Below are 12,688 nucleotides of genomic sequence, written 5' to 3'. Positions count from 1 at the left end.
TATATATATATATTTTTTCTCTTATACAGTAAAGCATTTAATGGTAATAAGAATACAAGTTTTCAAGCGATTACGGATAACTAATCTTTCCTTAGTATAATAGATTCAATAGAAAGCTATACAGCTTCCAGTATTTTTTCGCTATGCCGTGCATGAGCTAAACCTATTAGAATGTCTTTAACATTTTTCACTTCTGCTGCACTCGTCTTATTTCTTATTTCTAATTTTACAAGTGCCATCTCTTCGTCTAGTCTCCCACGATGCTTATCCATCCTTTACGTCGTTCCGTTAGAAATTGCATTAGATCTCTCATTCGTCTAGACCATGTTTTTTTTATAGGGATAAACCCAGTGTCCAGAGCGAGTGCGCAAGGAATCACTTGCCATTCCAATTCGCGAAATTTCTCTTTAAGGATGTAGATTTCATAACATGATCGACTATTCGACCTCAGTGCAATTAAGAGACTGCCACTCCAGCTCCTCGGATTTGAGGATACTGCTATTTTCTTCCTTCTCGGATCGCGACTATTTCATCTAAATGAGTATGATTAGGTAGGAATCGGCTCTTTCGCATTATCCAACGAGTTCTTCTATCAGCTCTTTGAAGTCTTCGTGACTATGAAATTGTCCCCGAAATTTTGTGAGTGAATCCTTTACTATCCGTGCTTTCAATGGGTTGTTTGTTAGAAGTCTCGTATGTAGGCAGGCAATCTCCATTGTTATCTATAAGAGAATAATAGTTATGCAGCTTGGGAGTATCGGAAAAGTGAAGAGGTAGAAAAAGTATTTGGTTTGCTATATTAAATAAAAAATTACTTATTTCTTAATTACGCAAAAAGGTTCATTGTAATTTTTCTACGAAAGAAAAGAATCGTGGAATCCTCTGGACGTAATATAAGGTAAACACCAATCATCATCAATTAATCGAGATCCGTGATACTGCTGTCGTTTCGCAATCTCGCGAGAGCACGTCTCATAGAGTAAAAAGAAGCGTAAATTCAAGCGTAAATTCCTTATTTTTCTCAACAATCAACATCCACTTCACTATAAACATAGAGAAAAAAGGGGAACATTCCCCTTCTTAAATGTTCTTATCTCTAAGAAAGTTGACGGTACCTCAGATCATCAAGTGTACAGAAAACCAACGCACACAGATAGATACTTACACGCCGAATCGCACCACCACCCAGCACAAAACAGTCTGCAATCAATTCACTTGTACATACAGTTTTCACCATCTATGACAAAGAACATCTACAGACAGAACTCAATCATTTAAAATTAGCCTTATAGAAAAACAGGATATGACGAAAAAAACATAATCAAAACAATCAATAAACATGCAAACAAGACAATGGTCTCTGACACAATCAGAAAAGGATTCTATCCATATGTCTTCTCCCATATGTCAAAGGAACAACAGATCGGATTAGCAGGATATTAAACAAACAGAATATCCAAACTATCTTTAAACTATCTAAAAAGATAGAACAAATCTTAAGAAATTCTAAAGATCAAAGACCTCCACTTAATCCGCAAGAGTACATACAAAATATATTGTTCCTGCAGGCAAGTATACATTGGAAACTGGGAGAATGGTCAACCTAGGGATAAAAGAACCAATGTGATGTCAGACTAAAACACGTCACGCAATCAGCATTATCAGACACAACATCGAAACAGGACATCAAATACTGTTTGACAAAACGACCACAATAGCCGTACTTTACATCATACTTTCCAAGAAAGTATAGAGAAGCCATAGAGAACAAAAACACCCTTAAACAATCTAAATAGAGATAATGGCTACAATATAAATAAAATATGGAAAATCATTCTTCTGGTTATTGAAGATTGATCGATTTCCTTCCTTTCTCTCCCCCTCCCCCCCTCCACCCACAATTCTCTTCTTTCCCTCCATCACTCCAATAAATAACGTAATATAAAAAGGAATGATCCGAAGGAACTTAGTATCAGGCTGCTCTTTGCCCTGATGAAGTGGACTGCAAGATTCACGAAACATTGACATTCCAAGAATAGATCTGGATACAGAGGAAATCCACGAAACGCATAATCTTTATATAGCAAGCACCCGTGGAAGCCTCAAGAATATTTGATTTCCTTATTACGTGGCACTTATTTTACAATTTGGAACAATCCGTTACGTGATTTATATGTTTTAATTACATGATTTCATTATATAACTTTGTGACGTGATTTTTTTTCAGTAGAGAATACTTCCTGGGAACTATTCTCGTAGGGAACTCTCAAAATACAATTTCCAAACTTCTTGCGATCTTAAATGAAGCTCCTAGGGAATTCTCAAAAGAGTGGGGAAGAGCTCCAAGCGAATTCCTTTTAAGTTGAAATGAACTTGTAAAAAATTTTATGAGCTTGTTGCGAGCTTGAAAAGAACTCTCTCAGAACTTAAATGGAACTCCCAGAGAATTCTTAAAAATGAATACAAGAATTTTCGAGGAGTTACGTTCAAATTCCTTTTGAAGCTTAAATGAAGCTTACAAAAATTTTATGATCTTCTGAGGAGCTTCCCGAGAGCTCCTCGTGCTCTGTGGTAAAATACAAGATGTTAATGGCAAGATTCTAATACAGTTATTAGATTAACTTACGACATCTTAGATTGTACTTAAGACAGTCTTAAATGTAAGAATCGACTATGAATACCGACCTGTATCGGTTCTGTGACGACCTATTTCGTAAAGTTGGCGACTGAATCTTTCTTTGTGCAAGGTAATGAAATAGGTGATGAAATATTAAAATTACTGTTAATACTTTTTTGTGTGATGCATTCTTCCTAAAGTGATTTTTCATCTTCTTCGAAAATCACGAATCATTTCTGCCACAAATTCCGCAATTTTTTTTCAATAATTTCTATTCTTTCAGAAAACTTGGAACTTTTCACTTTTTCAACCAGTTGTAATTTGTATAAAATTCGACCACAAATTTTCAACCCAAATTTATCACTTATACCTTGTTTTAAGAGCAACAAAGTTTTATCTTGTTTAGCATCAATAATCGCATTTTCCACTCTATTAGCATATTTTATCATTTTATCATGAACATTTCTATTTATTTTCCATGCTGATAAATTTTATTGAAATACTTTTTCAGTTCAAAGAATCGCTGCAATGAGTTGCGCGAATGAGTCATATGCTTAGTGAAATGAGCAATATTTTGACTGGCGCGCGATCTACCATATTTGCGTTCAAAATCATCATCCGAGATTCAGAATCATCCATCCAGATGTAATTTTATCTTTAACATTTGGTGAAATAAAATGAAATTTAAAGATATTGATATTTTCCTATACAGTGCGTTTTTCAAATTATTACAATAATTATTTTAAAAATCGATTTCTTCGAAACTATGAGTGCCAATAGCTGAAACGGTCAAACACGTATCGTTTTTTTTTTCACTTAAGAACAGCCTGCAAAAAGTCAAAATCCCTGACCTGGTGTTTCCCTTGTGAGATCATAAATAAAACAGAAGGCATCATAAATAAATGAGTACACTTCACTTCACATAGAAAGTCGTATGCTCCATGATAGGAGGAGAGGGAGGAAACGGGGCTGATCGCTGAAATTGCTTTATTTGGAAAATCATATGCCCTGTGACAGAGAAGGAAGAAGATAGACATATTATAATGTAATTAATCTCATATTTTTTGTATTCTTCATTATATATGTTGCTTCCGTTTTTACTTTTAAGACATAAATTTTTAATGATCCATTCATCTGTTTATATCTTTTACACTTTTATGTATTACGTAATTCAATTTGTAATCGTTTAATAGAAAAAAATTTATTCCGCCTTAAACATCTTCAAATTCTTCGAATGTAATATTTTCTTTGTTTACATCAAACCAAATTTTAGCCCTACTTTGCAATATTCTCCTTTAACGATAATATTACCTTTTTAGGAATATTCTTTATGTGAAAATAATATTTAAATTTATTTAAAAATTTTCTTGCAGATTATTCTCAACTTTATTTCGAAATTGTGACAATTTCACATAAATTTGCCAATTATATGTTCAAACATTATCTCTGGCAGTAGCTTTTCATCTTATACAGGATGCATATATGTACAAGAATCGTTTTAAAAAGTTTTGAGCCTAACATAAAAACAAGTATTTTTTCGGTCGAATTCAATTTTATTTTTCAACATAGTCTTCTTTTAGTCGATACATTTTTCCCAGAAATGTTTTCACCCTTTAATTCATTCAAATAATAGTTAACATCTGCTCTGCAAAATAGGCTTCTACGAATGCGATGACCTGCTCGTTCGATAAAAAAATCTCTGTTCTCCGAGCCTAGGAAACAGAAAAAGTCACTGAGAGCCAGATCTGATGAATGTAGGTAGTCAATCAATTCGAACTGCAATTCGTGAATTTTTATCATGACGATCATCGAAGCGTGAGACGATGTGATTACCTTGATGGAATAGTACTTTCTTCTTTTCAAATGCGGCTTTTTTTTCGCAATTTCTATCTTCAGCTTGTCAATTAATGATGCGTTCTCGTTATTTTACCTTTTTCGAAATAATCGATATGAATACAATTTTATGATGATTGTTCCAAAAAACAGTCATCATCTTCCCGATGAAATCATCTTGACCTTTTTCGGAGCAGGTTCACCCTTCCACTGTTCCGACTATTCTTTCGTTTCAGAAGTGAAGTAGTGGATCCAAGTTTCATCAATAGTTATTAATCGACGCAAAAAATTCGACAATTCGTTTCACTTAAACCGACACTTCAACAGAGCCTTGGAAATGTTTTTGCTCCACAGTGAGCATGCGCGACAGTCAATGTGCGGTTAGCTTACGTATGCCTAATTCTTCAGTCAATATATGATAAATGCATTCTTTCGATATGCCTATATTCTCTGCTATCTCTCTTTGATTCGACAATCGTCGGATTCGACCAGTATCATTTGATGAATTTTTTCAATATTATTGGTTATAGTTTTTGGGCATTCTGAATCATCATCAGCTGATACAACCACGTTTAAATTCAGCTGCTCATCTTTTCACGATAGCAAATAATGGGACAGAGTCCCCGTTAGTATCCAACTTGACTTTGACTTGCGTAGGCGTATTGCCTTTTAAATGCAAAAACTTAATCACGGCACGATATTCGATCTTTTCCATTTTTACAAAAATACTGACATTGATTGGCGCAAATGATTCAACTAAACGTTCAAAATGGCTACAATTTTCACAGATATCTTTCGAAGTATGTATTAGATATACAACTTTGCTTCCGCCGTTTTCCTATAGATGGCTTTAGTAAGTGGTGGTCGAAATAAATAGACGTCATACAATAAACTTGGGCATCTGTCAACATAACCACATAGAAACATTAGTCGATTTGTGTCTGCATCATAAAGTTATTCTCGATTGAAAATGTCAGTTTACGAGCCAAATTCTCGTCATTTGCGGGAGGTTTTAATTTTTTGCTTCAATATGAAGAAATCTGCGGCTGAGGCTCATCGAATGCTCTCAAATACTTATGGTGAGACCGCTATTAGTGAAAGAACGTGTGTGATTTTAACGCTTCAAGAACGGTGATTTTGACGTCTAAGGTCATGCTCTGTATTTGGTAAGACCAGTTCGGCGTAGTGTATTATGAACTGTTAAAACCGACTGAAACAATCATAGGCGATCGGTATCGAACGCACTCGATGCGTTTGAGCCGAGCATTGAAAGACAAACGGCCGCAATACAACGAGAGACACGATAAAGTGATTTTGCAGCATGACAATGCTCGACCCTATGTTGCAAAAGTGATCAAGACATACTTGGAAACGTTGAAATGGGAAGTCCTACCCCACCCGTCGTATTCTCCCTCTGACTATCACTTGTTTCGATCAATGGCACACGGCCTGGCTGACCAGTACTTCCGGTCTTATGAAGAAGTAAAAAATTGGATCGATTTGTGGATAGCCTCAAAAGATGACCAGTTTTTTCGACGCGGGATTCGTACGCTACCCGAAAGATGGGAGAAAGTAGTGGCCAGCGACAGTGGACAACAAAAGTAGTGGACAATACTTTGAATCATAAATGTATAACCAGTTTTTACAATAAAGCCTTGAATTTCGGAAAAAAAACGGCGGAAGCAAAGTTGTATATCTAATATGATTGTAGTATCAGAAGATGGTTTTGAGTAATGTTATCTTTATGTTGAAACTCAAAACTTTTCGAATAATTTATGTATATTTGCTTTATATGTTGTATCTTTATATTGTACTTTAATGTCTGTAGCTATCTTCGCAATGTTTCTAGCTCAGTGTTACCTTTTCTCTAACTTTATTTTACCATGCAAATGTTTTCACTTTTTTGTACTAAGTTTTTCAGCTCTGACTTTGTATTTAACCTCGGTATCTTTCGATTGACGATCTTCTTCTTTGTCTCTTGCAATTTCCCAGCTATTGTAATATCCGTTAATATACATTTGTAAAATAATCATTTTCTCTTATATATTTATTTAATTTTTCCTTTTTTTTTGTTCGGGCGTCAAATTGTAACATTTCAGAATGATTTAAGAATAAGTTATATAAATTTTTTAATTTACAGTAATTACAATTTCATTTAATGACCAATTATATTATCAGCAATTTTGCGTCTTATAGAAAGATTTGTCAAATTTTATCATGTATAATTACAAGGAAATTATGTTATGTGATATTTTACTTTTAATAATAGGACTGAAATGTATGTTTACAGAATTATATATTAAAGTATAATATTAATGTATATAATATTGACGGTGATTATACGCCAAGATCTCCGATCTGACTTTGGTTCTGAATTGACGTGTATAATTACAGCCAAAATGTGTGCGCAAAAATATTAGGCACTTCTAATTTTTTCGCATTTCATAAAAACTTATTTTTTCTAAAACGTTTTTTAATTTTGAAATTAAAGACAAAAGAAGAAAAATGTTTGTTATGCTTGATTCATATAAATTTTTTCAATTTTTTTAAATAACTTTATTCGATCATCAATTTTAAAAAAGTTTATATACAATAAAATTTCACATAATAAAAAATAAATAATAAATTTTGAACCTTAGAAAGCCTACTTTCACATACTTTCATATTAAATTTTGTTTGCTGATGTTTCTTTGAACTGTAGTGCTTTAAAATAAGATGAATATATCACAAAGGTATTATTTTTCAATTTTATGTAACTTAGAAACAAAATATTGTAGACAAAAGATTCAAACACAGATTTAAAGCCCCCCCCATCTTTACATTTTAAAATGCATGGTCGAAAGGCTTTCTGAGATTTCTTTTCGCCGAAATATTTAACTTTTCATACAATGCGAGAAAATTATAAGAGCCTAATACTTTTGCACACGGCTGTACGTGTTAATTGTGGTACCTCATGATCCGAAGATATCAGTATTGGAGCAAGGCTCGGAACTAATTATCCTTATCTATCTTCGCCTATTCCTCTCTCAACTTATCTCCACTATCCCTACAATTATATCTTTTAGATATTCTACTATAAGAGTATGAAAAAAAAAACAAAATTTGATTTTTGGAAAGTTCTTATTTTCTGAATTTTCTGAATTTCCTTAATTGATTTTCTGAATTCATTTAATATTTTAATAACGTCCTTTGTTCATCTTTGATCTTTTTTCTTATATTATTATATCGATTAAAAATTGTGTTTCAGAACGATATTTTCATCCTGTGCATACGAGTGGCGTGGTAGATAAAAATGACAGTGGTAATTTAATAAGTAATGACCTTGGAGTAAACACAGATTCATCACATCATCACCAACAGCAGCAGCAGCATCCGCAGCAACAACAGCAGCAACAGCAGCAGCAGCAGCAGCAGCAGCAAGTACAGCAACAACAATCATCTTCGCAACAGCAACAAATAATAGCAGATAAATGCAGCGGGTCCAAGTCTCCTCCGTGACAGTGGAGTCGAAGAATGGAAAATCTTGAAAAACTCACGAACTCGCCGTGTTTGTTAGAACGATCGATAATTAGTATTACATATAATAATTGCCGAAGTTACATCCGAAGTCGAGTTCGAGAGCAATTGTCAGGAAACTATGCCTCATATTCAATTGTGTAATTTAAACTTACGAAGAATAGAATGCTTAAAAGTTCGATCTTAATTTATTACAAAATAAGAGAATGAGAAGAATGCTTTTCAAGAAATGCAACTAAGAAGGAAAAAATCTATGGATTCATATTTATTAGGATAGATTAATATATAATATAAAATATATATTAGATAGATTAATACATAATATGAAGTTTCATATTATGAAACAATCCATTCTAACCAATATTGTATAGTATAGTTTCGTGCGATACAATTTGCGACGTTAAAGTGCTATGATACACAAAGAACTTAAGCAGTAAAGACACGAACAGTAAGCAAATCAATATTTGGATTTGCTACAGCTTACGTTTAATGATCTCTACTGTGATAAGCTTATTTACTTACTGCTTATGTTTTACTGCTTAAATGTTTTTGTGTACTATGTATGCCTTTAATATAGCCATAAGTTAACGTCGCCGTGCATGCCTTATTCTGTTTGAGAACAGAAACTTATACATATAGCTCTACATATAGCTCTACATATAGTAGCTACAACAATATAATAATGTTTAAGCTATAAATATAACATATTTAGATAAAACAATAAATTTTTAAATTTTCAATATTGTATAAACAATTGGACATGATAGTGGAATATTGTGGCATATTGCTTTACATGATTGTGGACTATTTATTGTAGAATATCGTTTGATTTGTAGTCAACCTGTATCAATCAATATGCGGTCCATGAATTATGAATAATAGATTAAATTGTTTTTTTTTCATTTCTTGTCTTTTTACCTTCTCCTCTTTCCTTTTTTCTTTCTCTTTTTTGCAGTTTTCTGTAGCTTGATACAAGTGAGAGTAACCGACTTCTTTCATTTACGTTAGTAACAATTTTTTCGAACTCGCAATCATAATTGTAGCGTATTGCAGTAGGTATGATAATCTTTCAATATATTAAAATAAAAATATATTTGTTATTTTATAGTAATATTTTTATAGTAATATTATCATGATGCGCAAACACATTTTTTCCTATTAAGAATGAAATTATAATATATATAAATTATTTTATAACATTCTTGAGACTTCCACGGGTGCTTTCTATATAAAGATTATGCGTTTCGCGAATTTCTTTCGTGTCCAAATCCATTCTTGGAATGCCTGCAAGACACGGAAGAAATGCATAATCTTTAAATACCGTTTTATATTTAATAACCTTTCAGAAAAAGAATGAAAAGTCGTAAGATTTTTGTATTATATAAAAAATAGGACACTTGTATCTATTATACTTATCAGGTTCCCGTGAGCGCTGAATATTCTCATCTTCTTAACACATTATCTAAAAACTTTAAAAAATTCCATTCATATATTTTCATGTTGAATTAACACTAGAATAAAAAACAATAGCTTCTTGTGTTAAAGTTTTATTTCTCTTAACAAAAATTAATATTTTATGTTTAGTTTAATTCTTTGCGTATATTTTTTAAACGTATATATACAAGTTCCTGTATGTTTGTATAAAGTTTATTGTATATTTTATGTTAATAATATTGGCAAGTATTTTCTGAATAAATATTCATTAATATTATTAATACACAATATGAATAAAATACGGATACAGCTTGAATAAATAAATTTTGTTATCTTGTGTATCGTAAGGATATGTATTTATTGACAACGGTTTATGATTCATCCGTTGAATAATCGAGTTATGTATAGTTTTTCGTGTCAATAAAGCAGCGTGCATATTATTCTTTTGAATAGCATTATTATTAAATTAAGAATGGAATTAATGCGAGAAAAAAATAATCTGTTGGCGAAGATAAATTATTCCATTTTAGAGATCTGTCGAATATAATATTGATTTATGAACGCGAGATATTCAATGATAAATAGTATCGTCGCGTAATTAAGGCTGGTATTAATATTAAGCAGGAAGAGCTAATGATAACTAGTTATCAGTGGCTGCTAATGAGAGACAAAATAAATATGTATCCTTTATTAGATATTAAGCGCTTAATTATTTAAAGATGTTAAGAATGATCGGTATATATCGAAAGTAAAAAAGCATAGCAATATCTTTGAAAACAAAAATATTTTATACAAAAGTTTGTAGCAGCAATGAATTTCAATGACAAAGTACATCGGGAAAAGAAATGTATAATATATAACATTATTGCTATTACGGGTTTATTTATTTTATAGAAAAATATTCGATAAATAACTAAAAAGTTTTTAGCTCTCTAGTATACTCATAAATTAATACATTTCAGAAATATTTTAGAAATAATATTCTTAATTTAGAAAATTCTCCTTTTTTTGCATATTTAATATCTTATTATTATAATAATTTGTTGAAAGCAACCATGCACTTTCGAATTTTCTTTTTTAATATATTTTCTTTAGTTTTATTAATATTTCAAAATTTGGTTTGTTCAGAAGATTAAATAATATAAAAAGAAAAGAAACATAAATTTAAAAGAAAAGTTGTATTTTTAAAACTATTTTCAATTTTTATTATTTTCAAATGAATATTCAATCCTACAGTACAAACATTCTCTTTTTAAAATTTAACGAGATATAAATATAGCATTAAATTTTATTAATGATAATATATCTCTTAAAACTTATTTTTGTGTATTTTACGTATAGGGTATCTGACAAAAAATTTTTCATGCATAAATATATATAAATATGTACATATAAACATATATAAATATATATAAATATTTATAAACAAACATAATTATATATAAAATATGTCCATACATGTTCATATATCTTTCTTTCTTTTGCAAATTTATTTTTAAGTGTAATAGAAATATATGTATGTGAAAATAAAATTATTAAAAGGATAATTTTTGCACTATCTGTTTTTGAAAAAATCAAATTTAAAGAAAAATTGTTCATATATAACTATTAGAGTTCGAATTATATAAAGTCCTGAGATTGCATCAAACATAGCTACCTTTCTCCACTATATCTCATCCTTCACCGCCGTGGCGCCGTCGCTCGGGCTTCGGGCGAGTAATAGTGGGGAGAATCGTGAGGAACACGCTACGATTGATTGGAATAGGTACGTCGATGGATAATCAGGGCTCTAATAATTATATATAAAATTACATATATAATCGTGTATGAACAATTTTTACATTTCTCCAAACTTAATTTTTTCTACAACAATGTGAAAATTATCCATTCAATTATTTTTTATTTTTTCGCATTGTTATTATTATTTTCATTACACTAAAGAGTAATTTTAAAAGAAAAACAGATAATCACGTATGGACATATTTCATATATAGTTATATATGTTTATGAATATTTATATGTGTTTACATTATATATATTCATACATATTCATGCAACAAACTTTTTACCGGGTAATCTACTTAACTTGAATATACTTTGAATATTTCACTTATTATTTTTGATAATACGAACAAAATGTTCGTATAAATTGGAACGGTTTCGAGAGAGATATATTTTGATCACGCTGTTTTTTTCTAAATGGAGACGCCATAGATATGAAGGTCATCACTTTTTTTAGATGTAATTATATGATTTTTTTACACGATATAATTCTTTTAATTATGTAAAAATATTAAGATAGAGATATCGAAAAATTAATAGATTTTGAGATATTTTATACTTTGTACCTTGCACATATTAACATATTAAATTATTCATATTAAATTACATATTAAATTACGTAAAGTGTTAATTTTTTGACAATCGTATCTTAATACTTTTATACACAGAATAATGAGCGGAATCAATTAATATAATGAGAACGATTATAAAAAAATTCAGTTATACGTATTAGAATAAAGTATATAATAATTCAAAACCTATTACTTTTCTATATCTCTATCTTAATATTTTTACATACAGAGTAATCAGAAGAGCCATATTATGTAAAAAAAAAATCATATCTAAAAATTATATCTAATATTAATAAAATTAATAATCAAAAATTATATCTAAAAAAAGTAGAGGTGATCTTCATATCTATATAACATCTCCACTTAGAAAAAAATAACGTGACCAAAAGATGTTCTCAAATCCATTCCACTTTTATCTAAAACATTTTTTTCATATCATCAAAAATAAGTAAAATGTTTCAAAGTTTTCAAGTTATAAGTAGACCCTGTATATGTAGCACTATTTTTTCTTAAAAAATATAAATACTAGATAAATAAATAAGAGATAAATTATAAGGCAAGATAAATTATAAGCCAAGCAAATGTAGCTGTACACAAAACTTTCTACTAGCGGTATATAATTAATTTTTATAACTATTTATACATAATTAAAAATTATGGATTATTTGATTGAATATTCAAACTCGCTGAAAATAAAGATAATTTTAGTTAAATTCTATTTAAAATAAATTGCTTCGTTTTGAAAGGGTTATGATATAAATCTCTTTAAACTTATAGCCATAAACTCTGTACATAGTTTTTCGTTTAAATGTTTCGTTAAAAATTATATGAAGAAAGTAGGAGTAGATGAACGCACGTGTAAAGCAGACAAGTCGAAATAAATCCCGTAAGAGAAGAAGATGTGAAAAAGGAAGTTCTTTGTATTAGAAGAAGT

General features: G+C 30.4%; 1 protein-coding gene across 1 annotated transcript in view; it reads left to right on the top strand.

Annotated features, from left to right (window-relative positions):
• LOC108686972 (probable ubiquitin thioesterase DG1039) overlaps positions 1 to 8,207 on the top strand; it is a 13,564-nt gene extending 5,357 nt beyond the window's left edge. The window contains exon 2 of the mRNA XM_018192509.1: positions 7,698 to 8,207. Coding sequence (XP_018047998.1) covers positions 7,698 to 7,948 — 251 coding nt within the window. The 3' untranslated portion in view covers positions 7,949 to 8,207. The remainder of the gene's footprint in view (positions 1 to 7,697) is intronic.
• The last annotated feature ends 4,481 nt before the right edge of the window (positions 8,208 to 12,688 follow it).

The sequence above is a fragment of the Atta colombica genome, unplaced genomic scaffold, assembly GCF_001594045.1.
Source record: "Atta colombica isolate Treedump-2 unplaced genomic scaffold, Acol1.0 scaffold101, whole genome shotgun sequence".
Taxonomy (NCBI): domain Eukaryota; kingdom Metazoa; phylum Arthropoda; class Insecta; order Hymenoptera; family Formicidae; genus Atta; species Atta colombica.
Note: the sequence above shows the minus strand (reverse complement) of the source record. Positions and strands in the feature narration are given on the sequence as shown.